The sequence below is a fragment of the Leopardus geoffroyi genome, chromosome A3 (genome assembly GCF_018350155.1).
Source record: "Leopardus geoffroyi isolate Oge1 chromosome A3, O.geoffroyi_Oge1_pat1.0, whole genome shotgun sequence".
In the NCBI taxonomy this organism is placed as follows: Eukaryota; Metazoa; Chordata; class Mammalia; order Carnivora; family Felidae; genus Leopardus; species Leopardus geoffroyi.
The window spans coordinates 64,159,224-64,186,870 of record NC_059336.1 but is presented as its reverse complement, the minus strand read 5'-3'; the positions used below and the strand labels follow the sequence as shown (position 1 = coordinate 64,186,870).

The 27,647-nt window shown below is 37.8% G+C and overlaps 1 protein-coding gene across 6 annotated transcripts in view; it reads right to left on the bottom strand.

The window, feature by feature from the left end:
• Positions 1 to 27,647, bottom strand: part of CAMKMT (calmodulin-lysine N-methyltransferase) — a 411,053-nt gene that overhangs the window by 373,644 nt on the left and 9,762 nt on the right. For all 6 annotated transcript variants that reach the window (XM_045445911.1, XM_045445906.1, XM_045445908.1 and 3 more), the window contains exons 2-3: positions 20,099 to 20,271; positions 13,317 to 13,381 (exon numbers count right to left, since the gene is read on the bottom strand). In XM_045445911.1, the coding sequence (XP_045301867.1) occupies positions 13,317 to 13,381; positions 20,099 to 20,271 (238 nt within the window). The remainder of the gene's footprint in view (positions 1 to 13,316; positions 13,382 to 20,098; positions 20,272 to 27,647) is intronic.

Here is a 27,647-nt window from a genome sequence, read left to right as displayed (position 1 = left end):
ATCTCGCGGTCCGTGAGTTCGAGCCCCGCGTCGGGCTCTGGGCTGATGGCTCAGAGCCTGGAGCCTGTTTCCGATTCTGTGTCTCCCTCTCTCTCTGCCCCTCCCCCGTTCATGCTCTGTCTCTCTCTGTCCCAAAAATAAATAAACGTTAAAAAAAAAAAAAAAATTTTTTTTTAAAAAAATAAAAATAAAAAAATAAATAAAAAAAAATAAATTGAAAATGTCTGTCAAATGTTCAATACGATGTTTAAAAACAGAGCCACACCAAGGTTTTTAGAACACTGAAAAAAGAAGATTCTGTCAAATTTGAGAGAGAACAGATTTCTTAAAAAGATAAAGAATTTTAGAATAATATTAAACTTTTAAAATGCAACACTTGAAACTACAACATACTCTAGCTGTACTGTGAAAAAGGAACTATTTCAAATAGTTATATCCAACCAAAGTATCCCAAGTTCTCAAAAATTACTTCCTTTTCTTTCTCCTTTACTTTCTATTATAGAGTTTATAATCTTCAAAATGATCGGAGTAAACAAAGAGGAAGCCATGGGATTTGGGAAATGAGATCCAACAAAAAAGAGGTGAAGACAACCCCCAGGATAATCGTGAAGGGAGCGTTCAGGATGAAAGGTCTGTAGCAGGCCTAGAGAGGACAGCAGGTCAGAAGGCATCAAAAAAGACTTCATAAACATGAAGTTGATGGTCTACATATGAATAACTTTGAGAATATACGAAGCTTTAAAAATAGACAAATATTTTGTGTCCTGAGACAATATGTTCACACCGTTAGATTTATATTTAATGTAGTTAGAGTAAGTCAAGCCATATTCTCGCCAATATTCTAAAAACTGCTATCAGGCTCAATCCTTCATTGATGAAGCAATGTAGCTCTTTTAAATTATTTTTAAAAAGATGTCTGCTGGTGAGATTTAAGACATTATTCACAGATCATCCAAGGACCTGGATGCATCAGACACTGAGATATTTATCCATATTTTAATACACAGTAGTTTCTTCAACATGGAGAAGAATGTTTTATTCCTTTGTAGTAGTTCAAAGTTGAGAAACCATTTGAGAAGTGAAAATGCAGGACAGCACATAATAGGCCCTTAATACAAACACTTGCTGAGATTGCTCTTTCTTTTCCAATCTATAAACAAGAAAAGGCAAGTGAAGATACAGTTAACTCTGTATTTTACATATACACATAAACACACATTCATGTACACACACACAACATACATTCACAAATATTTAAAATTTCTCCCGTAGCTCTATGTGAGTTTTCAATTTCATTTTTTAATATATTTTACAATTTTAACTCAAATGAGTAAGCTTCAAAAACGTGTTTTCTTAAAGAGACTGGGTGTTGAAAGAAATTTTAAACAATATCGCCTTTACTAAATAGAACAACAGAAGTATTTGTATAAGAGTTGTCCTTCTTAGATAGTATGGGCAAAAAATATTTCCCAGAGATGAATGATTAACCTGTTGAATTCAAAAAGGCTTATTATGTCCATCACAGGAATAAAAGGCACAGCATAAGGAATATAGTCAATGATACTTAATAGGGTTGTATGGTGACAGATGGTAGCTACACTTGCGGTGAGTATAGCCAAATGTATAAACTTGTGGAATCGCTGTTGTGCACCTGAAACTAATGTAACACTGTGTGTCAACTATACTCAAATAATTTTTTAAAAAGACTTATTCCAAAAGACTTTACAAGTATTTAATTAGCTTTGACAAACAAGTTGACTAATCAGAACTGATTCTTAAGTAGATAACAAAACAATCTGAAAAATACACAAAAACAAACATGGCTTAAAGTTCTCCGGGTACAGAATACCTAATAGAAGTTGCGAATTCACACATACATGGGTGGAGTGGTGAGGGTACAAAATGGAGAATGTGCTCAGTTCCAGATAATCATTACCACATGAGCACAGACTCGGACCTCTAGATCATTACGTTTCTCTAAGAGAAAACTCTTTGTGAATTTTCCTATTGTCAAATCTTGATAGTAATTCATTTTTTTCATTTAGCTAATTTTTTTCAGCTCATCAAAACAGGTATGTGTTCTGAATTCAATTTCTAGAGTTTATGGGGGCTTGTAGTATATGCCCTCTAAAATTGAGACCCAGATTTACCTCTGTGTTAGATAGAATCGCGTATCAGATTTACTTCTGTGTTAGATATATAATAGTGTATCAAATATAAATACACTTGCATAGAATGAATGAATTCATGTGAATGTGACTAAGGATTCAAATGATTCAATGCATACTTTTTGAATACCACTTGAGCCAGACCTTGTACAAGTCACTATGGTGGAATGAAGAGGTATGACTGGACGTTAGTAATTAATGTAAGTTTCCGATCTTTCTCTGTCTTCTGAAAATGGGCGAATAATTTATCATCCAAACCAAGGCACTTCTGGGAGTGAAAAGAGCTGTGTTAATAATTAGGCTGAGAGGAGTACCTGGGTGGCTCAGTCAGTTGAGTGTCTGACTCTTGGTTTCGGCTGAGGTCATGATCTCGCAGTTCATGAGTTCGAGCCCTGTGTCGGGCTCTGCACTGACTGTGCGGAGCCTGCTCAGGATTCTCTCTCTCCCCCCTCTCTCTGCCCTTCCCTTGATGTACTCTCTGCCTCTCTCAAAATAAATAAAATAAACTTTACCAAAAAAATAATTAGGCTAAGAACAACAGGCGTAAACTGGGACCCTGCCAGACAAACCAGGCTGTACAGTCACCCTACCTAACAGAAACCAGTCTGCTTCAGTCTCCTCCCCTCTGCCTACCAAGGCTTACACAGTCCAAGGAAAATCCTGCCTTGCCAGGCTATCTCTTCAGACTATAACAGAGAATTAGAAGGAAAGGGGGTAAAAAGGAAGTCGAGAGTTGTCTTATGATAGGAAGAGTTAGAATTGATTCCTAAGATTTTTGTTTTGTTTTGTATTTAAGAGGTACACAATCAGTGGCAGTGTGGAATGACAACAGATGGGTGAGGGGAAAAAAAGAAAAACTGCTAGAGACTGCATGTTGCCTTCGTGTCATTTAATCAAGAGAGGTAAAACACTCAAGTTAGCTGAAAATCCTTTTGTTGCATAGACTTGGACTACCATCCTTAACCAGAGAGGACATGGTTTTATGAATGCGGCAGAAGGAGAAGACATGGTCCTACAATCTAGGGGGTCAAATTTCATTTGGGGAGAAAAAGACTAACAAAGAATTAATACAGTGTGATACAAAATTGAGTGCTCAATTGTAGCATAGGAACTGCAAACCTGTAGGACTTGAGAAAGATCGAACAGAGCAATAGGAATCAATCTCCCCTTCCTGTTGTTCTCGTTTCTCCTCAAAAGGATCAGGGGACAGGCACAAGCAGAGGAGTTCTCAGTTGTATGTAATGACAGTCCAACCAATCCCCACGAAGCTCTGATTGGGTGATCAAATATTAAAATAAAAACAAAGTCCAGGATTAATCAAAATACTGGGTTTTTTTTCCCCCCGTTGACTACCACACTATCAAAAATGATACTTTATTTAAGTTGTGATTCTGGATTCCACCACACCTTTCAGTCAGAAACTAAGGGACCCCTGGTAAATGGCAATGACACAGAAGTCTGGCCTCCAACAACATGGATGGGCCAAAGCTTCAAACACACCATGAATTTACCACCAGGAACAAAGACTCTACCTGATCCAACATAATAGAGTTGGCAGATTGTGAGCATGGGAGCATCTACAACACACAGAATACATCCATATTTTCCAGCCCATATACACAGAACGATCTGAAACTTTTCCTCATTCCTTCCATGGACCGTCCCCACCTCCCCAGGATAAAAGACAAATAGTCAGATGCAGGGAAAGGCGGCAGAGGGGGGGGCGGCGGTGAAGGGTGAGAGGAAAGAACATAAGAAAAATGAGATACATATATACAGACACTAAATTCATTGAATCACCAAATATTTTGTCCACATCAAGCATTCATCGAGGGATACAACATACACAGGCCACACAAGTATCCAAATATCCATAATTCCCTGTGGAAAGGCTGGCCACAATCCAAGCAACCTTGGTAAAAACAAGAATATCCTTTCTGTCAAGCTTTCTGTGTGACTTCTGTTTCTGTTAAGCAATTTTTAAATATCATTATAGCCCTAAGCTTGAGAAACACTTGAGTACCTCAGAGAAAGGGCTATGTAAAAACACAAATCACTCTACTATATTACTGTGCAAAAAGCGGGACTTCCCAAAAAGGAGGGGAAAAAAAAAAAAAAAAAAAAAACCCTGACATAAAACAAAACCCACATTAGGTTTCAGACTATTAAAAGAAAATGCATTCTCTTGCCCCATCCTCACTCCCCAAATCCCCGCTCCATTAGATTGTCAACTACCTTGCAGGAACCCTACAGAGCCCATTTCCAGTGACCTTTAATCAGTCTCCTCTGAGACACAATCCACTGGACAGAATTCTTTTCCATTTGCCAAAGTTATTTTCTAGCACTCCAAGTTACCACTTTTAGTTCCAATTCCCACCGTGAACTTTTAAAATTCATTTCTCGCCACTTTGGAGAAATGCTACCTTCAAGAAATACAGAATAGCTCTAAATTCCTGTGTAACAACCTCATAAATATTAACTTTTAAGCAAGTTATCTTTATCTGAGTATCGGTTTCCTCATCCCTTGCCACATAAAGAAAACTAAATGGGAATAATAGTCACAAAGCTCCTGATAAATCCGGGCGGGGGGGGGGGGGGGGGGGGGGGGAGGGGGAGGGTGCAAAAAAAACGGTAGCTATTTAAAAGAAGATGGAGGGGCGCCTGGGTGGCGCAGTCAGTTAAGCGTCCGACTTCAGCCAGGTCACGATCTCGCGGTCCGTGAGTTCGAGCCCCGCGTCGGGCTCTGGGCTGATGGCTCGGAGCCTGGAGCCTGTTTCCGATTCTGTGTCTCCCTCTCTCTCTGCCCCTCCCCCGTTCATGCTCTGTCTCTCTCTGTCCCAAAAATAAATAAACGTTGAAAAAAAAAAATTTAAAAGAAGATGGAGAAAGAAGTGGTATTACTCAGCATTTGCTCAGAAGAGGGAAGAAAAAAAGACTTGCTTGGCATAGGTCTCTTCTGCTAAAACTTGGAGGCACTTAAATTAGGAACATCCCTGCAACTACTTAAAGGAGGTTTGAAAAACTAGCAGGTTTATGGCAATGATGTGAACTATGTTCCAGTGTTACTGCGGTCACGAAGCGTAACACACACATTGGTGAGTCTAGAAAGGATTACAGGGTTTATTTCACTCTTTTCTCATGATAGCAGCACCTACTATTAAGAATCATTTCGGGGCGCCTGGGTGGCGCAGTCGGTTAAGCGTCCGACTTCAGCCAGGTCACGATCTCGCGGTCCGTGAGTTCGAGCCCCGCGTCGGGCTCTGGGCTGATGGCTCGGAGCCTGGAGCCTGTTTCCGATTCTGTGTCTCCCGCTCTCTCTGCCCCTCCCCCATTCATGCTCTGTCTCTCTCTGTCCCAAAAATAAATAAAAAAAAAACATTGAAAAAAAAAATTAAAAAAAAAAAAAAAAGAATCATTTCAACTCTGTAATTTTTTATTTCAAATAAAAAAAAATTTTTTTTTAGGGGCACCTGGGCGGCTCAGTCAGTGAAGCATCTGACTTCTTAATTTCGGCTCAGGTCATGATCTACAGACATGATATCAAGGCCTACATCAGGGCTTGGGAATCCCCTGCATGGGATTCTCTCTCGGTCCCTCTCCTGCTTGCATGTGTGCTTGCTCTCACTCTCTCAAAATAAACATTATAAAAAAAACAAGAAACAAAAAACCTCTCGCCCACAAAGACTACATAGTACATGAACACTGTGATTCTCAAGAAGGGCTAAGAGCCAAACCTAATGTCAGTGTGGCCTATCACCAGCTCCCCACTGACACGGGGCCTACCACAGTCTAGGGGCCCCTGACCGTTACCCACACATAATAACCATGTAATGCACTAAAACTTAAAATTTATTTTTTAACAAAACTTAAAATTATCAATGCCCAAGCTCAATATTCTGCCACCACCTGAGCTCTTAAGCCTCTTTGGTACTCCCCCCGACCTAATACGGGGAGAGGATGATTTGATCTCTGATTTATCATCTCGTAAGTCCATTGGGAGCTGAAGACAATTAATGTGGAACATGCTGTGAGCTCCCTAGAGAAAAGTGCAATTTTAAAACAAAATATTTTATATTTTTTTCACTGGTAAAATGAATTGCTCCTTTTTTTTTCCACAGTGCTGTACTTAGCAATTCAAGATTTTATCACAGCTTTCTGTCAAAAATATTAATACTCAACTTGGAAGTTAAAGAGTATCTACGCTTTTTCAAAATGAAAAGAACATTGTTTATTCCGGTTATAAAACTAATAAATATGTGTCATAAAAAAATCCATTAGTACTGGAAAGGATAAAGAAGAAAGTAGTAATCAACCATAACCCTAATGCCCCAACAAAACATGAGGGGCATTACGACATAGTTCTATGCACATACATACATACACACATAATTAATGGATATCTATGTATTTTACAGAAGATCATATTCCCTAAAGTGATTTTTTTAACCTAATATGATTTAAAAATCTTGAACAGCTACATAATATTTTATGTCCATGGATTATCCATAATCAACCAGTCATCTAAAATTAAAGTTTTATGCTTTTTCCAGTTGTTCTTTGTGCTACAATGAACTCTCTTACATTCCAGGCTTGCATAATGGTTTCATCAGTTTTTAGAAAAGCAATTATTAGTCAAAATGATACGGATACTTAAAATTATAAAAGATATTGGCAGATGACCTCTAAAAGTAGAATCATTTACCCTCCAACCAATAGCAGTTGAAAAGGCCCATTTCCCTATAATTCACCGGTTATTGCCTATCTTCTCTCATCTTTGCCAATTTGGTAAACAAAAATTTTATTTCACTGTTTTAATTGTTTCATTACTTCATTTCTGGTAAAGTAATTATTTGATGTGTTTATAGAGCATTGGTTTTGGGGTTGTTTTTGTTTTTGTGGGTGTGTGTGAAATAACTTGTCCTAATCTTTGGCTATGTTCTGCCCTTTTCATATGGATCTGCAGTCTGTTTTTGCTATTGCTTTGTGGGAGCTCTTCACTCAATAAAGGAAATACATCTTTGTCTGCATTTATGTCACAAATAATACCAGTTTGTCATTTGTCTTTCAACTTTTTTGATGCTTTTTGAATAAAGTTACTTTTAAAATCTTGATTTAGTCAATATATTCATCTTTAAATTCATGGGGTTTGGGTCACTATTCGAAGGCCCTTCCTTTTTTTTTTATTATTAAATTATTCATCTGAAATATCTCAAAGTGGAGCGCTAGGATTTTTAATTAAATATTTAATGCAGCTTAAATTTGTATCAGTACATAACATAAAGGAGAGATTCAGTTTTGATATTTTTTCTAAATTTTTAATCAATGGTTCCCAACACCATTTATTGAAGAATCATCGTTTCCTTTCTTACTGACACTCCATCTTCATCGTATGATAAATCGCATATATTTATATCTTTCTGAACTCTCTTTTCTAAAACACAGCTTTATATGTGTATTTCTGCACTGATACTCATTGTTTTAATTATGTAGCTTTGCACTGTGTTTTCACATAACAAAATAATGCAAAATATGAAAACAGTATGGCACACACCAAAAATATTTCCTAACTTGTGTTATTTTACAATATTAAAATACTGCAAAGGTTCAAGATTAACAAATGAGACAAATGATATGAATACGAACAATAAAAACTAACACACACGTTAGGAACACACATAATTTACAGTTTACATAGTGCTTTCACATTACCTAACACTATGTCCACCACACTAGAAGCTATTGTTCCTTACCCAATCATAATAAGGAACTCAGATTTGTTAACTCACCTATGATCACATAGTAAATGGCAGAACTACAACCTGAACTTCATATTCCATGATCCTTCCATGAACCCACTAAGTTAAAAATAGAGCAATTACCTACAAAAGCTCAAAAATTTTTTTAATGTTTATTTATTTATGAGAGAGAGAGAGAGCGAGCAGGGGAGAGGCAGAGAGAGAGAGGGACAGAATCCCAAGCAGGCTCTGTGCTATCAGCACAGAGCCCAATGTGGGGCTTGAACCCATGAACCATGAGTTCACAACCTGAGCCGAAACCAAGAGCTGGATGCTTAACCCACTGAGCCACCCAGGCGCCCCCCAAATTTCTTATTTTTAAGCAAACTATCTTACCAAGTATACATTCTATACACACGCACATATATAAACACACACATATAACTACACATAGGTATTATACACCTACACACATACATACACACACGTGCATGTGAATGCACACACATACCTTTATCTGAATGAAGAAAAAATTTTTAAATCCAAGCTGATATTCCTGAAGCTTTGATAATTCCACCAATATTACAGACCCTAACTATGTAACACAAAACAATGAAACAAAAACTAAAAATTGGGACTATATTTCCTTAGAGATGGTTACCTTCTCTTGGTTTCCCAAATGCAGTTAAAATACAAAATATTTTCTTTTTTTTTAATGTTGATTTATTTTTGAGAGAGAGAGACACAGCACAAGCAGGGGAGGGTCAGAGAAAGAGAGAGACAGAGCATGAGTGGAGGAGAGGCAGAGAGGGAGACGCAGAATCCAAAACAGGCTCCAGGCTCTGAGCTGTCAGCACAGGGCCCAATGCAGGGCTCATAATCAGCTGTGAGACCATGACCTCAGCCAAAGTTGAACGCTTAACCGACTGAGCCACCCAGGCACCCCAAATATTTTCATTTTCTAGTAAGAGTATTTCCTCAGGTAGTAATTATTACTAAACTGAAGGAGATCCGTTTTGGATACCTAATAAAACAGGTCCCACTATCAGACCACCAGGAAGGATCTAAAAGCAGGAGACTATAGTTGTGTATATTAAAAATCCAGATCAGCCCTGAGATTCACTGGGGGAAAAAATTACTATCGTCAAATGTGAGAGTATATAAGGCAGAGAGGGTCTACAAATTTCCCCGGGAGACTATGGTATACCAACCACCATGTCATGTAGCCCAGCCAGGAGAAAAAAAAAATTTTTCAAAGAATGGTAGAAGGGGTCTTACCAATACATTCTCCCAATTTAAGCTGCAGTGTTAGCCAAAGATCCTGAGCCACACAAGGTTACTGTAGGGATATATTATTATTGATTTCCTATCCTTTAAAAGCTTATACATATTATATTGCATATATCATGCACAATAAATTGTATGAAAAGTATTATTACCTCATCTATTCAAGCTGTCAAATGAAGGATGATGTGCTAAAAAAGTAAAAAATGAAGCTTTTATATCCCCAAGCACTGATGAGACTTTACAAATACCAAATAGTTACATTATGTAATATGACAACCAAATTTGAATCAATTAAGCCTTGGAGAGGATCACATTCTTAAAAAATTAGTTTTAGTAGAGGAAAGAGATGACTTTGGAGAAAGAGAAGTGGGTTTGGAAGAGACAGCATAGTGGGACTTCTTTGATTAGAGGTCAGGGACTTGCTAGAAAGGAGACTCTGCCCACAGGGAAAACAGAAGCAAGTGATCTGCTCCAGTGCTTGGCAGGGTACTCTTGTTACCCAACGTATTCAAGCGACACGTTACGTGAAACACAGAAGCAGCCAGTACCCCACCTGAGGTAAAGGATGCCAGCCTATACTTTTCCCTAGGTAGCATGATGGCATCTCTTTCCAGGCATGAGGAATCGATAGCAGACATAACCCCTCCATAGGGCAGCTTTGATACTTGCAAAGGAAATGGGTTCTCAAGTAGTAGACCCGAAGAATGAAATACACATACCTATCCCTAAATAGAGGAAAGCAGAAAGGGAGCTTGACTTTCAAAATAACGTGTTCTCCACAATAGCAAATATATTCTTTGGGGCAGTGAATCATTATGCCAAGATGACTGTGTGAGATTCATTTTTAATTTTTTCCTACAGCATTCAAAGGAATTCAAACTCTGAGAGGATATCACAAAAATATAAAACACTTTACAGGTCACACATTTAGAAACACAAAACACTTGTAACTAATAAAGGTAAATAGAATTTTTTTTCTAATCTTTCAGGAAATAAAGAACTACCCAGAAATTTCATTTGTTTTCCAAAAGTAAAGACATTTCCATATCTTTTTTATTAGAGAACAAATTCAGGAACGAAGACTGATCCTCTCATCTTTGAAAATTTACAATAAAATCATTACTTGGTTTTAAAAATTAACTTAAAATGGAGATTAATGGTTCCACTAAGCCATGAATATATTTTGTATACACACACACACACACATTTTATACATATACACATATCATGTTTTTATACCTTTAAAATATGTTAGTCATTTTTGCTACTATTTGGAAGTTCTGTTAACCTGGACTATTCCTGAAACAAATGAATAATTCCATCTATTGGTTCTCTCACAGTATTAGAAACTTTTTTCCTTATTTTAAATATCTTTCAGTGTACCATCAATGTATTTACTACCATGGCGGTCATTTAGGAATAGATATTCTTATATAGAACTTCTGATCTCTATCAAGATTAACAAGACCAAAAATATTCCTGTTTTTAAAGCTAGAAGTACAAAAATTAAACTGATATTGAAAACAAAAGACAAAAAAATTAACTCGAAAATAACTCAGGAAAATCTTTTTTTTGTATTGATGGATTGCTGAATATATTAAATATATGAAAAATAAATCAAATGGAAATGCTTCAGCTTACACCTTCATATGTTTACATGATGAAAACTTAGGGTTATTATTCAAGTTACTTATTCAAATTATAGTGTGCTGTGAGACAGAATTATGATTGTGGCGCCCTCTGCTGGGTTTTCTAGTCACAGACTCAACCTAATATCCCTATCAGGTTAAAATCAAACATTTGAGGCATCAAGTGATAAACCACTTTTTCAGTCACTGACCATTTTAAGCCTTGGCAAAGATTGTATAAAAGATTATATAATCAAAATCCATTTTACCATAACAGGATTTTACCAATTTATCATTAAGTAAAATATCAGTACAGATTTTTCTTTTAAAATAGGAAGATAATATAAAAATTACACTAAACATGTTTTAATAGGTCTTATTTTTGTCACCACTTCCATCCCTTGGCAATATATTCACATTTTTAACACAACATTTGTGATGAGACTTTTTAATAAATTGCTATTTTGGTAATTTGATGTATTTTTTTCCTACCTTGTTAATTCAATCAAAATAGTTTACTTTAAAACATGAGAACAACCCTTAATATTCTCTTCATTATTAGAAAAAGATGGAAAGATGTTCTAGAGGTACTCATCACAAGTAATAATTAATAAATAGCTTCCATTTCCTGAACATCAACTATGAGGAATATGTGTTATACACTTTCTATGTATTATATCCGGTTCTAAGAGATAATATAAACTCGTATGAATTGACATAATGTAAATTGCTCAAGATGAATTTCAGAGCCAAGACTCAAACGTAGGTGGGTCTCATTCAAAGACTCAAACCTTTCCACCAAACAATACAACATCAGTAAAAAAGTACCTTTTGCATGCAATTTCTCCATTTGTCAATGCAACAACTGGGGGTGGATGAAGGCGGTGTGGAGTAAGTTGATGAGAAAAAAATGTCAGAGGAGGACAAGACAGGCATTCGTGCATAAAATAATAACGTAGACCTTTATGAAAATATTTTTATTTTACATGATGCTGCCAGCTAGCGGCCCTATTTCATACTAGAAACAATACTTAAGTTTTACATTACTGAATCAAAAAATTCCACATTTAACATTCTAGGACTATGTTCCTAAATTATATATGCATAAACCTGACTTAGTGATATTTTACAGTAAAAGGAGAATGTCTCCTCAAACACCACTAGCATCCCTTGTCCTAACCCCCGACAAAATGGAGATATGCCTAAGTGGGAAAGAATTCAGCAAGTGCCAACATGTAGAAACTAAAAGGCAAACCTGTCACTATCTATGAAAAAGGAACCCATATTATTTGAATATTTTTGGATAATTTTAGGATACTTTTAGATTCCTTAGTGACAAAACACATAAATATTTGTCTATATTATGAAAAGCTTGCCATAGGTGAGCATAAAAACAAAATCATTGCCTGAGTATTGCTCAGGCATGATTCTATGCAGATGTAAAATTAGAGCGCATCTGATAAAGTAATACTGTTAGCAAAGTACATTAGTTTAGTTGAGAGAAAAGTTACAGCAACAAAATTTCCTTTGAGAAAAAAGTATCTGAGTACAATTTTTACATTTGAAAAGGTCATATTACACAAATCGTTCACTACCTGAAGAGAAATATCCTAGGCAACACACATGAAGGAGGGGTACGCAGCTCTTCATCATATGTTGTTTAACATGGTGATAAAAATATATTATTGGCTGATTTCTTTCATCATATGACATGATCATTATTTTTTTTAATTTTTTTTAATGTTTACTTATTTTTGAGAGACAGAGAGAGACAGAGTGCAAGGGAGGAGCAGAGAGAGAGCGAGACGCAGAATCTGAAGCAGGCTGCAGGCTCTGCGCTGTCAGCACAGAGCCCGACGTGGGCTTGAACTCACGAACCCTGAGATCATGACCTGAGCCAAAGTCGGACGCTTAACTGACTGAGCTACCCAGCCAGCCCAACATGATAATTATTTAGATAATTCTCTCAGTGAAGAAATTTATCCTGACAGTCAGCTTAGATGAAAAAGCAACGTGTTCTATATTATAATACTGCATAAAACAAAAACCTTCTGGCATTATATTCACAGCAAGGAAAACAAACGGTTTTATTCTGTAATGAAAAAGGAAAGCAGGAAGTGGAAACGAAAGTACCCAAGATATAGCAAAGAAGAAAGAGACAGCCCATCTGTTGGATTAACTGAGAAGGTCAAAATGGAAACAAGAAAAAGAAACAGTCCAGTGTTCCTTTTGACCTACATTCTGTTATACACACACATATGCATGTACGCACACACGCACACACACACACAACTGCAAAGTGTAAAGACACCCTTATCCTACTGAGTAGGTGCATCTTAAATGATGCTGATTTTGCAGCAGGAAACAATAAAAGTTTGTATTACACACACACACATAAGCACACACATCATTACAATGAACCTTAGTGAGAAAAACACTAATTATAAATTCATTTTAAAACACTAAAAATATTTCCACAAAGGGAACATGCAACTTACAAACATTTCCTGTATTGTCAAAGCTGGTAAGAACATCTTCAACATTCAAAGATCCATTATTATGCCTAGGAAGGAATAAAACATTTTAGTCAATGATTCTGAAATATTAACATTTATTAATGTTTTTAAAAGCTGAGACACTGTATTGTGATGCACCCACTCAACACTAATAAACCCTTCCCTGCTGTATTTTCAAAATATTTTCTGCCCACTAGAGGGAGAAGGAAAAGAAGTAACAGAATACATTCCTCAGGATATCTAATGTGATGATATTCTTGATGAGTAATCTACATTTTAAAGTATTAATAAATATTTTTTATCATTTTTGTTTTAGTTATATAAATATAAGGTAGATTATTAAAGACAACAAAACAAAACCATACCTTTAAGAATCTCAAAAGAGAAATAAACTGTTAACTCCACAACCACACTCAACAATATACAGATTTCCTCCATACCGGCCCAACAAACTCAGAACTTCAGTCACAAAGAACTAACCCACCTTCAGATCTGCACGATCTACCTACAGAAAGTTCTAAATGTCAGGGGGCCAATAGTTTCCTATCTTTTGCCCACTAACCTTAATTCCACTCCCTTTTAATTCTAATCTCTGTTCACTTGACAGCCCCTGAAATATCTAATTTGATTGTGATATTTCATTAATACTTACAAAAGATACTATTCTTCATACACAAACATATACAAATGGGCCTTATTGTCAACAGGTCACGGAGTTTGAGACACTTTTCCAGGGGTGATTAAACACAAAAATTGTTGCTAATGCATCCACAGTCTTCCATATTCTCCCCTATATAAGGGGAGTTCATTTACAGCTGTAGTTCTCTAGGATGTTGTAACAGTTCATAAGCAGTTAATTACAATTTACTTCATCAACACCACTTTGTCATTAAACTTATCATATCTGACATATATTGTTACCAACTGAACTGTGTCTCCAAATTTCACATGTTGAAGCCCTAACCCCTGGTACCTCAGCATAAAAGCGTATTTAGAAAAACGGCCTTATTTAAATAGGTGATTAAGTCAAAATGGGGTCATTAGGGTAGGCCTTCATCCAATATGACTGTTGTCCTTACGAGGAAAGGAGACTGGGAAAACAGAGCATGCGCACAGAGGAGCAACCGTGTGAAGAGGCAGCAAGAGGGCAGCTACTTCCAAGTCAAGGAGAGGGGCCTCAGAGGAAACCAAACCTGCAACACCTTCCTCTCACACTTCTAGACCTAAAACTGTAAAGAACAAATTTGTTGTATAAGCCATCCAGTCTGTGGCATTGTTTTTGGGAGCCCTAGCAAACTAATACATTTAGTAAGAAAATACACGTAAACTGTACTAGCCTTTGCAGAAGAACTTCTTATTTCTGTCATACAGACCCAGTTCTTGGACAGAGTGACTGAGATTGGAAGAAGTTATGTGCAATCATCACGGCCAAATAAGCATTGGGCTCAGAAGTATCATAATCTAAGAAGACAAAGCTACCAAAGTGTTACCAATAACACAGTGATTCTGTACCTTCTCTGTATACGTGATTCTAGGTAGAGATGAGGTTATACACCCTAACATGGAAAACTACAGTATACATGTAAGAAAAAGAAAGAAAAAGGTCAAAGTATTTAATAGCTAAAATGCAAGATGAGGCTCTAAAAGTGATCAGCAACATGGCACAGAACTCAAAAAAGTTTTTCTTAAATAGAAAAGCAATCTACGGTTCCTTCAAGAAAAACAATGCTCGGGCGCCTGGGTGGCGCAGTCGGTTAAGCGTCCGACTTCAGCCAGGTCACGATCTCGCGGTCTGTGAGTTCGAGCCCCGCGTCGGGCTCTGGGCTGATGGCTCAGAGCCTGGAGCCTGTTTCCGATTCTGTGTCTCCCTCTCTCTCTGCCCCTCCCCTGTTCATGCTCTGTCTCTCTCTGTCCCAAAAATAAATAAACGTTGAAAAAAAAAAAATTTAAAAAAAAAAAAAAAGAAAAACAATGCTCATAATCCTATCATGCAGAGACAACCACTATTCATATTTTGGTATAGAATTTTATTCCATGCTCATACTTTCATTAAATAACTAAAAGCATATTTCTCCTGTTTTGAAATTTGTGTTTTAAGATATTATAAAACAGTTTCCTACATCACTAAGTATTCTCTTGCAACATGAATTTAATGGCTACCAAGCAGTTCAGTGAATGATTGTTGGCACCATAATTTACCGAACCAACACTTTATTTGTTGTATGTTTAGTCTGTGCCCAGTGTTATGCTGTTATGCATACTGTTACAATGAGCATCCTTGCAGAAACATCACTGAGCCCATTTCTCATTTTCCTGAGGATAAATCCCTAAAAGTTTCTCAATTCAGGATGGATATATATTTGAAATTAAATATATATTTTGAAAAATGTTAAATATTTCTAAAAAAAAAACAGAAACTGGGATAATTGAAGTGAAATTCATGTTTAAAAATTAAAAAGCATTATTCAAAACAAAAAGTGTGATTTGGCAAAATTATCACTGAAACAGAACTTGTCTAGTCTTAAAAATGTTACCTATGGAAGCCAAAAAAAACAGAGTGTAGCCTATGACATTTTTAAATGGGGTAGGAAGTGCTTGGATGGCTTAGTCAGTTAAGTGTCTGACTTCAGCTCAGGTCATGATCTCGCGGTTTGTGGTTTGAGCCCCACGTTGGCTCTGTGCTGACAGCTCAGAGCCTGGCGCCTGCTTCGGACTCTGTGTGTGTCTCTCCCTGCCCTTTCCCACCCCCTCAAAAATAAACATTTAAAAAATAAAATAAAATGGGGTAAGAAGTAGGGAAAGTGTAAAACTAACTCTATCCCTCTAAATAACTTACAAAAATGAAAATCGCTTATCTATGAAGTCTAGACATCCTAAAAGAAGGCATCTCATGAAAGAATAATGTCAGCAATCACTGTTTTTTTTCAACAGCGTAAGAATTAGTTCTAACTATAGGAAAACTCTCATGAACATAATGCGGTAAAGATTCAGTTCGATTATTTCAAGTTCCCTATCACTTGTCCCAACTTCATGGACAGCTTTTTCTTAACAGAGTCGTCTACTTTATTAATGTGTCAACTGTATAACATCTTGTCTAACCCTAATCTTTCAACAGTTTACCTAGGTCCTGCCTGGACAATGTGGTTAGATAAAAATACTTATAAAGAAGGGACCCCAAAACTTCAATCTTAGCATTACACTAGCAATTGATGTTACTGAAAAATGACATTTTTTTTTTTTTTGCCAACATATCAAGGTATAAAAAGTTCACTCTATCTTTCTCCTAAACTCCAAAACTTTAACTTCTTTCCCAAACCCTTAACACCAATAGCCATTGTAAATGTTCTCATCACAAAAAAGAAATAGTAGCTATGTGACATGACAGTGGTATTAGCTAATGCTACGGTGATCATCATTTGACAATATATAAGTGTATCAAATCGACACATCGTACACCTTAAATTTACATACTGTTATATATCAATCATCTCTCAATAAAGCTGGGGGGAAAATTACCCATAGTCAGTCTCTCTTTTTTTTTTATTTATTTATTTTTTTACGTTTATTTATTTTTGAGACAGAGCATGAACGGGGGAGGGGCAGAGAGAGAGGGAGACACAGAATCGGAAGCAGGCTCCAGGCTCTGAGCCATCAGCCCAGAGCCGGACACGGGGCTCGAACTCACGGACCGCGAGATCATGACCTGAGCCGAAGTCGGACGCTCAACCGACTGAGCCACCCAGGCACCCCCATAGTCAGTCTCTTCTAAAAGCCAACCCATTTTTTCATCAAGCACTTTAAGCTAACCTATAATTGATGATTTTTGAGTTTCTCCCACGAATGGTCTATGGAGTAAGTAGACTAAGGAACAAGTCACTGGGGCAGATTATTATTTGAAAAGGAGGCAAGCATGTGAGTTCGAGCCCCGCAACGGGCTCTGTGCTGACAGCTCAGAGCCTGAAGCCTGTTTCGAATTCTGTGTCTCCCCCTGTTTCTGCTCTTCCCCCGCTCATGTTCTGTCTCTCCTTCAAAAATAAATTAAAAAAAAAAAAACATTAAAAAAATAAAATAAAATAATTCATCACTTCTTGTAAATCATTCCATTGTGTTGATTTAACAAACTTTAAAAAATATACATGAAAGTAATGGTACGTCATTCCAAAACTACCTTCTAAACCACTGCTTTTAGCTACTGCAAGTAATTTTTTTTTAAACTCTAGAATGCTCACAATTCAAACAATACTGAAGACAATAAAGGTAGCTAAAGAAATGTAACGGAAGCAGGTTGAGAAAACAGCGGATACAAGATGTTAAAGGAACAAAAACGGGGGTCCATCCATGTTGGGCAACTAACAGAAAACAAGAAGTGGTAAGAGAAATCAACATGAACAAAGTGGACAATGGAATGGAATAAACTATTCTTGGCAGAAATCCTCCCCTCCCTAAGCAACTGCAGTAATTTCAGCGATTTTCTATATGGTAACAGAATTATAGAGTAAGAAATAGAACGCTCAGAATAATCAATGAGGAAATTAGTTTATCTGGGCCTCAATCCCTTCATCTGTAAAATGAATAAGTGGATACATGATTGCCTCACGAGAGGCAGCATGTGCAGAAGTTAAAAGTGCAGACTGTAGCTGTCATTACATAAAATGTTACCAATGGAGATAGCTAGATGAAGGGTATGTGAACTCTTTGTACTATTTTTGCAACTTCCTGAATGTCTGTAATTACTTCGAAATAAAAGTTTTTAAAAGTACAGGCTGTGGAACCAGACCACTGGGGTTTGAATACAGGCGCGATCATTGGCAGTGTGACCTCAATCAAGTCATTTAACCTCTCTGGGTTTCACTTTCCTCATCTGTAAAATGAGGATAATAACAGTACTTACCTCAAAAGGTGTTGCGTGGATTAAATAAGCTAATACATGTAAACCACTCACGACAGTGCTTGTGACATAGTAGTCACTCAGCAGTCAGCCATCATTAATGTGGTTGTGATCTTTTAAAAATTATTCTAAGATTGTGTTCAGCTCTAGAATATGTGCACGCTATTGTTACCTTTGTATTACTAATGTGGAGAGAAAAGAACTAGTGTGGAAAAAAAGAGAAAAAAATCTTGGTAGCCATCGCAGCCAATGTTCTAGCTTGGTCACCTGTCTTCTCTCCATAAATTAGGATTCAATGTCGTATTTATATAGACAGACTTGCATTTATTTATTTATTTTATTTATTTTAAAAACGGATGTATCACAAGGAACCATGCCACTGGAAAGGAGTCTCAGTTTACATGGGAGCCTGGGTTCCTGCCACACCAGGGTCATCTCCAGCAGGTGGAGAAGCATGCCCTATTTTGAAAACTCGCACGAACCGGAAGATTTCCCATTCTCTCTAGCTAACCCTTACCAGGACTTGGAAGATGTCAGGAAATCGTTCATGGTACATACTACACTTACTGCGTCTGGTCCACCAGCAGATGGAGAAGTTAAGTTTTAGAACTTTATACCTGAAGACCCCTATGGGATCACTGTTCTTCCTTCTCTTTAATTTCCTTACAGATGCTATCTTCCAATTGTGTAATCATCTTCATTCCTACTTTGCAGAGTTACCGGAAGGATTACAAGAATCAGAATACAACAAAGCACCTAGCTTGGCACCTGGCACACAGTAAACATTCCATGCATTTTCCTTCCCTTCCGGAACAGGAACTAAACTAATTATCTCCATCTGAACACGAGGCAGTTGAGGTATTCTAATTAGAATCTCATAATGAATATCCAGGCAAGCTCACAAATCCCTAGGTTTTTACCTTCTTTTTGGAGTTTGCAACAAAGCAGTATTGTGAAACCAGATCCTAATGGTTCTTCCCTGCCCACCCTCGTCAATTTTTATCCAGATCCCAAATTTTCAGCTATTATGATGTCTTTTAAAGCTTAGATATTTTAAACTAAAATGGTTCGAGAAACATATACTATAAATAGACACCCTCTGTGAAAACTTTTTTTCTGAAAATTATTCCTCGTCTCACCTAAACCTTATTCAGTCACATTCCACTTAAAATGTTTTTTGCTCTTCTTACAGTTACTGTAAATGTGCTCCTCCCTCCCTTTCAAGATGTGAAATCTTGTCAAAAAAGGCAGATTTTATAAAATCAAACACCTACAGTAATATTGCAACACGCTAGACTGTAACTGTGAGAGAAAATTAATTCGGTAAAAATGGTATCTTGTTACTTCAGTGTGCAACTCTTCTGTCTCTTTTAAAACGATTTTTAAAGCCAGAACAGTCTGTGTGCTTCTCACAGTCTCCGTGTTTTCAGCTGGATTTTCTCCTCCTATTCTTAAGATTCCATTCTGAAAGCGACAAAATATGAATGGGAAAAATACCAAAGCTTGATTTTTCAGATAACTACTCCTTGAAGAGTAGTTTAGAAAATTCTGTTTCCACTTTCAGCCTCAAAAAGAACTTGGCTTTCTGTCATAATCAAATACTATGAGAGAATGGTTAAATGAACCTTTTGATTTGCAAGCCACTTTATCCTCAAATGCCACTACATTCCTGAGACTTTTTTTCCCTCAGTTCTGAGGATACAGCCCAGTACCCAGGTGAAGCAGCAGGATTTCCTAATACAATGCTGCAAAACCAAAGTTCTGATCAAGATTACCTGCAAACTCAACAGAATGCATAATGAGACTCTTATTAGACTGCTTTTCTTCTACAAGAGAAAAATACTTTTAAAAATATCTTAACCAGAATGACGTTCACCTTAAAGAAATGCTGTACTCAGGATAGAAGACACTTGTATATTGGATCCATGCACCAACGTCCTCTTCGGTTGTCCTTTTTTGGGCTTCTGTTACTGAAAACAGATTAAATGATTCGAATCTTCTCACAGATACGTGTCGCAGACAGTCATCCAGGTGTTTTTGCTTCAGAACCTTTGAAATAAAACCAAATATTGTGCTCATATTATATAAACACAAGTGTTCAAAGTTTAAGTGGGAAGGGGAGTTTCATTTCCAATAATGGCAGATTAGATAATGGAGACCAAACTCTTACTGGAGACGACTAGAGAAGATGGGCAAAATATCTTAAAACATTATTTGATGGTATCAGAGAACAAAGAAGATAGTGAAGATTTACCAGTCTCAGAACAGAACTCAGAAAGGAAATAAATCTAGAGAGGTGAGCCTGGCTTTGCAATCACTTTCCTTGGGGGGGGGGGGGGGGGGGACACAGGTCCAATTCCAAAAGAAAGAGTTAAGAAGATAAGCAGCACCTTTTGCAGCCTGTAGAGTTAGGGGGTAAAAGTTGATTTTCAAAGCTACCTAGGCAGAGGCAGGTATGTTATTCCAAGCCTGTCTCGTGTGTGTGTGTGTGTGTGTGTGTGTGTGTGTGTGTGTGTGTCTGTTTTAAGATAAATCAAATGAGTAATTTTGTTGGGGACATTGAAATGTGGGTTTTTAACTATGGGAGAACCAAATATAGCTGTAAGCTTAATGATGTTAAGCAAAAACCCTATAGCTCTGAATCTGAATAAAATATAATAGAAACAAATGATGTATTTATTAAAACATTTTTTAAAATGTATATGTTTCTTACATCAGACCTCTTAAAAGTTCTAAAACAGGGGCTCCTGGGTGGCTCAGTTGGTTAAGCATCTGACTCTTGATCTCAGCTCAGATCATGATTTCATGGTCCATACGTTCGAGCCCCATGTTAGGCTCTGTGCTGACCGCATGGAGCCTGCTTGGGATTCTCTCTCCCTCTTTGCCCCTCTCCTGCATGCGTACTCTCTTTCTCGTTCTCAAATTAATTAAAAACAAAAAAGTTCTAGAAACAGTGACCAAACTAGAAGCAATGAGCACATTTAATGCCCACATTGCTGTCTCTGAATATCCTTTTCTACTAAAACAAAGTAAGGTCCCTTGGAGAAACAGCACGAATTGTACAAATGAACCTGGAATATCCTGCATATAAGAAAAAAAGAAAGCCATAAAAAATTAAGGGTTATATCAAAAAGGCTCCAGAGCCTATTTGAATAGGGTCCAGTGGCCAAAGATGGAACAGTATGAGCATTAACAAAGGTAATAAATGTAATAGAATCAAAACATACAAGCTCATTGGGGTATTTTCTTTAAAAAAATGATCACTAGGGGCGCCTGGGTGGCTCAGTCGGTTAGGCGTCCGACTTCGGCTCAGGTCACGATCTCGTGGTCTGCGAATTGGAGCCCCGTGTCGGGCTCTGGGCTGATGGCTCAAAGCCTGGAACCTACTTCCGATTCTGTGTCTCCCTCTCTCTCTGACCCTCCCCCGTTCATGCTGTGTCTCTCTCTGTCTCAAAAATAAATAAACGTTAAAAAAAAATTTTTTTTTTAAAAATGATCACTAAAGGATGCTAGAGAATGAACTTATTTTGAAAACTAGTAAACAAAGAGAAAGAATCAAGTATCTGTCTGTCTTTCCTATATGAACTGTAACTGAGAATATCCAAGTAGAAGGGGAAATTTCTCCTTATAGCAGTATTCCAGGGAATAAATGAAGAAGGAATGATGCAATTAGAATGTCACCATTTTTCAACCTCTCCATGAATTCATGAACCTAGAAAATCATCATCAAGAAGAAAAATAACCAGACACGACTATGATTACTGATGAAAGCACACTCAACCATCATTTGACCAACCAAACCAAACAAAAACGTTATCTGAATCTGATCAAGCCTCTATACCTACGAAATAGGAACTTACAGGAACTAGGAATACAGGAACACATTAAACATCATCATCAAGTACAATGAGCAAAGTTCAAATTATGGAGAACTCCTAAGAGACAAGAAACTCAGTTTCTTCAATGAATAAATGGCAAGAGTTTAAAGACATATATGCAGAAGAAACATTTAGATTAAAAATACTTATAAAATGGGGCACCCAGCTGGCCCAGTCAGAAGAACGTGCAACTCTTGATTGCCGGGTCATGAGTTCAAGCCTGACGCTGGGTGTAGAGATTACTTAAATAAAAACTTTATGGGGCACCTGGGTGGCTCCATCCGTTAAGCATCTGACTTCTGCTCAGGTCATGATCTCACAGCTCATGAGTTCAGGCCCCGCATCGGGCTCTGTGCTGACAACTCAGAGCCCGGAGGCTGCTTCAGATTCTGAGTCTCTGGCTCCCTCTGCCCCTTGCCCGCTCATGCTCGCTCACTCTCTCTCTCTCTCAAAAATAAATAAAGATTAAAAAACAAAAATTTTTTAAATTTTTAAAATAAAAACTTTATAAGAAAAAAAGACCTGTAAAACTTATCAAATAATAAAAAAGTTTAGATCTTATTTGAATCATGCTTCAAAATAATCAAATTGTAAACAAAATCTAGAGACAATGGGGAAAATCTGGAAACTGACAAGCTATTTATTTCATGACATCAAGAAATTATTCTGGGTGTGGTATGGTATTTTAGTTATTTTTAAAAATTTTCTTAATGTTTATTTTGAGAGAGAGACAGACAGAGTGCTACCAGGAGAGGGGCAGAGGGAGACACAGAATCCAAAGCAGGGGAGGGGCAGAGAAAGAAGGAGACACAGAATCCAAAGCAGGCTCCAGGCTCCAAGCTGTCAGTACAGAGCCCGAGGAGGGGCTCGAACTCACGAATCACGAGATCATGACCTAAACAGAAGTCGGATGCCTAAGCAACTAAGCCACCTAGGCACCCCATGTTTTAGTCATTTTTTTAATGTCATCTTGTATAGGTACATACTGAAATATCTATAGAAAAAAATGATATATCTGAGATTCATTTCAGAAATTTTTTTAAAAAGTTTTTTGACGTTTATTTTTGAGAGAGAGAGAGAGACAGAGTGCGAGTGGGCCAGGGACAGAGAGAGGGAGACACAGAATCCAAACAGGCTCCAGGATCTGTGAGTTGTCAGCACAGAGCCGGACACAGGGCTTGAACCCACGACGCAGGGCTTGAACCCACAAACGGTGAGATCATGACCTGAGCCAAAGTCGGGCACTCAATCAACTGAGCCACCCAGGTACCCCGAGATTCATTTCAAAATAATCTGAGGTTGGGGTATAAAGAAAAGAGATATAAAATATGGTTGGTCAGGAGTTAAAAATTGTTGAAGTTGGGGCACCTGGGTAGCTCAGACAGTTGAGCGTCAGACCCTTGATTTTGGTTCAGGTCATGATTTCAGTTTGTGAGATTGAGCCCCACATAGAGTTCTGTGCTGACAGTGCAGAGCTTGCTTAGGATTCTCTTTCTCTCTGCCCCTCCCCTGTTCATGTGCTCTGTTTCTCTCTCACTCTCTCAAAATAAATAAATAAACTTTTCAAAAAATTGTTGAAGTTTATGGATATCTGAGTGAGGATTATCCTGTTATCTCCAGTTTTGTATATGTTTGAAATTTCCCATAATAGAAAGCTTTTTTAAAGATATAAAACATCCAGGGGTGCCTGGGAGGCTCAGTCGGTTGAGCGTCCGACTTCAGCTCAAGTCATGATCTCACGGTTGGTGGCCTCAAGCCCCTCATTGGGCTCTGTGCTGACAGCTCCAAGCCTGGAGCCTGTTTCAGATTCTGTGTCTCCCTCTCTCTGTCCCTCCCCCTGCTCATGCACACACTGTCTCTCTCTCCCTCAAAAAATAAACATTAAAAAAAGATATAAAACATCCTAATAGTCATAAACAAGTGAAAAATAACTAAAAAGATACCTAAAACATCAAATATATTTGGAAAGAAAGCAATATAAATTGCTTTCTATGGGGCGCCTGGGTGGCGCAGTCGGTTAAGCGTCCGACTTCAGCCAGGTCACGATCTCGCGGTCCGTGAGTTCGAGCCCCATGTTGGGCTCTGGGCTGATGGCTCAGAGCCTGAAGCCTGTTTCCGACTCTGTGTGTCTCTCTCTCTCTGCCCCTCCCCCGTTCATGCTCTGTCTCTCTCTGTCCCAAAAATAAATAAACGTTGAAAAAAAAAAATTTAAAAATTGCTTTCTAAATAAAATTGAAAAACTGGTTTCTAAACATCTTATGAACCAAAAAAAAAAAAAAAAAGAAAAGAAAAAGAAAACTCAATGGAAATTTGAAAGTATTTTGAACAGAATAATAATACATTTCAAACCACATGAAATGCGGATAAATTCACGCTAAGAGGAAAATTTATGGGAAAGCTAAAAATCAGTAAGCTAAATATCCACTGCAAAAATTACAAAAAGAAGCAAGTTAAGTTCCCTAGTCAAAATTAATAAAGTAGAAGACAAAAATATAGAAAGATTAAAATACCAAAAGCCAGTTCTTTGAAGAGATTGATAAAACTGACAAATCCTTGATGACACTTATAAGAAAAAAGAGAGAAAATATAAATATCAATGTGACATAGGGAGATCACTACAGATCCAGCAGGCATTAAAAAAAACAACTAAAAATTTAGATGAATAGACAAAGTCCTAGAAGACTACGACTACTAAAACTGACACAAGAAGTAAAAAGTCTGAACGGTCCTAAACTATTTTTTTAAAATGCGATGCATAAATAAAAGTCCTACCAAAGAAAACTCCAGGCCCAGATTGCTCACCAGCAAATCTCGTCAAAGACAACCCAATGTCTAAGTAAGAATCAATGCTTATCTGAAATATGGCCTTTTGTAGCAACGTGGATGGAACTGGAGAGTGTTATGCTAAGTGAAATAAGCTATACAGAGAAAGATACAATATGTTTTCACTCTTATGTGGATCCTGAGAAACTTAACAGAAGACCATGGGGGAGGGGAAGGGAAAAAAATAAAAGTTAGAGAGGGAGGGAGCCAAACCATAAGAGACTCTTAAAAACTGAGAATAGGGGCGCCTGGGTGGCGCAGTCGGTTAAGCGTCCGACTTCAGCCAGGTCACGATCTCGCGGTCCGTGAGTTCGAGCCCCGCGTCAGGCTCTGGGCTGATGGCTCAGAGCCGGGAGCCTGTTTCCGATTCTGTGTCTCCCTCTCTCTCTGCCCCTCCCCTGTTCGTGCTCTGTCTCTCTCTGTCCCAAAAATAAATAAACGTTGAAAATTAAAAAAAAAAAAAAAAAAAAAAAAAAACTGAGAATAAACTGAGGGTTGATGGGGGGTGGGAGGGAGGGGAAAGTGGGTGATGGGCACTGAGGAGGGCACCTGTTGGGATGAGCACTGGGTGTTGTATGGAAACCAATTTGACAATAAATTTCATATTAAAAAAAAAAAAAAAAAGAATCAATGCTTCTCTTACCACACTCTTCACTAAATCTTCAAATAACCCTATGGGGTAGATACTTGTTATATGAGATAGGAAACAAGGGGATGTTAATTTGCTCAAAGTCAGAAAGCTAGGAAAAAGCAAATCCAGACCGACTACAGAGCCTAAACTCTTAACATTTCTGCTTGTGGAGAATATGGTAGACATCAATCATCCATTCCAACTTCCTTCTAAGATACCTACCGATATTATAAAGCTAGAAAGCTAGAAGCCACGTTTCCCAGAGTCCCTACCAACCAAAGTTTCAGATGTGATTTTGTTAGCTAATCAGATGCACTAACGTGTACTCTGAAAGAGGAATAGACGTGGTAATTATATTTCTGTGATTTTCACTGGTAGAACAGTTGTAAAGACTTTTGGTTCTTCTGTAGCATCTTCAGCAGAGGTCCAGTGTTCCCTCCCTAATTTAACGGGAATTGAGAGGAGACACAAGGGGCATCACCTCTGCTGGGAGAGATCTAGTAGGCAAAATGTGCTTCCAGAGTCTGTAGTTCTGGCAGCAGCTTCCTCATCACCAGAGACAATAGATAAAATAGTGTAATGCTGGAGACAGATCAGATTCTTTCATTTTGGCAGAGGTGACATTTCTGTTGGCAGGTCAGCTTTGCATTGTTCTGGGACTTTGTGTTGTTCTGGGACTCATTCTTGGCCTGCTCCTCTGGTACGTCCAAAGAGTAAGTACTTAATCCACTATATTAAATCACTTCCTGCTAAAGACAGCTAGAGTTGTTTCTCTTACCTAAAGAGGAACTCTGACTCTAATGATGCCATAATTCTTATATGCAAAAGAGCAAACCAAGGTCAGCACCAAGCCAGAGAACACATCAGTATGAACATATCTTTACTTTTTTTTTTAATTTTAATTAATTTAGTTTTTTAAGTAGGCTTCACGCCCAGCGCCGAGCCCAATGCAGGGCTTGAACTCACAACCCTGAGATCAAGACCCTGAGATCAAGACCTGAGCTGAGATCAAGAGTCAGACGCTTAACCAACTGAGCCACCAAGGTGCAGTTTTATCTTTTATCAAGATCAAATCTTGAGGGAAATCTGTTTAAAATTTATACACTATGTATCAGATTTAGAAGGTTGGGTTTTTTAATGGAGGATCAGAAAAGGTTGTCTCTCTTTGATTTGGTTGAAGGTTTCTTTTTTTTTTTAAAGAATGAATTATTTAAAAGTCTTTACCAAAAACAGGGCCTTATTACTATGTCAACCATGGATATCAGGAAGAAAAACCACCCAACAGAGCTAACTCTTAAGACAAAAACAAAGTAGTTAAACTTTTAAAAATGTAAAATGTAGATATAAATTGTTGTAGATTTTGTCCATCTAATGTCCAAAAAGCAAACACCTTTTTTTTTTTTTAATGTTTATTTATTTTTGAGACAGAGAGAGACAGAGCATGAACGGGGGAGGGTCAGAGAGAGAGGGAGACACAGAATCGGAAGCAGGCTCCAGGCTCTGAGCTGTCTGCACAGAGCCCGACGCAGGGCTCGAACTCACGGACCATGAGATCATGACCTGAGCCAAAGTCAGACGCTTAACTGACTGAGCCACCCAGGCGCCCCTCAAACACCTTTTTATATTAATTATGTTGTCAAGATTACAGCACCACATGTCTGATGTCAAGATTACAGCACCACAAAGCACTAAGGCAAAAAATCAAGTTGCCACTGGTATAATATTCGAAGGGGCTTTTACAGTTTAAATAAATCCCATGATCTGGGGCGCCTGGGTGGCGCAGTCGGTTAAGCGTCCGACTTCAGCCAGGTCACGATCTCGCAGTCCGTGAGTTCGAGCCCCGCATCGGGCTCTGGGCTGATGGCTCAGAGCCTGGAGCCTGTTTCCGATTCTGTCTCCCTCTCTCTCTGCCCCTCCCCCGTTCATGCTCTGTCTCTCTCTGTCCCAAAAATAAATAAACGTTGAAAAAATAAATAAATAAATAAATAAATCCCATGATCTACAATATGAACAAGCTGATACCCAATGGAAGTAACAGGCAATACATTTAGGGTAAAAACAACACTTCTTTATATAATCTATATTCAGTAAAG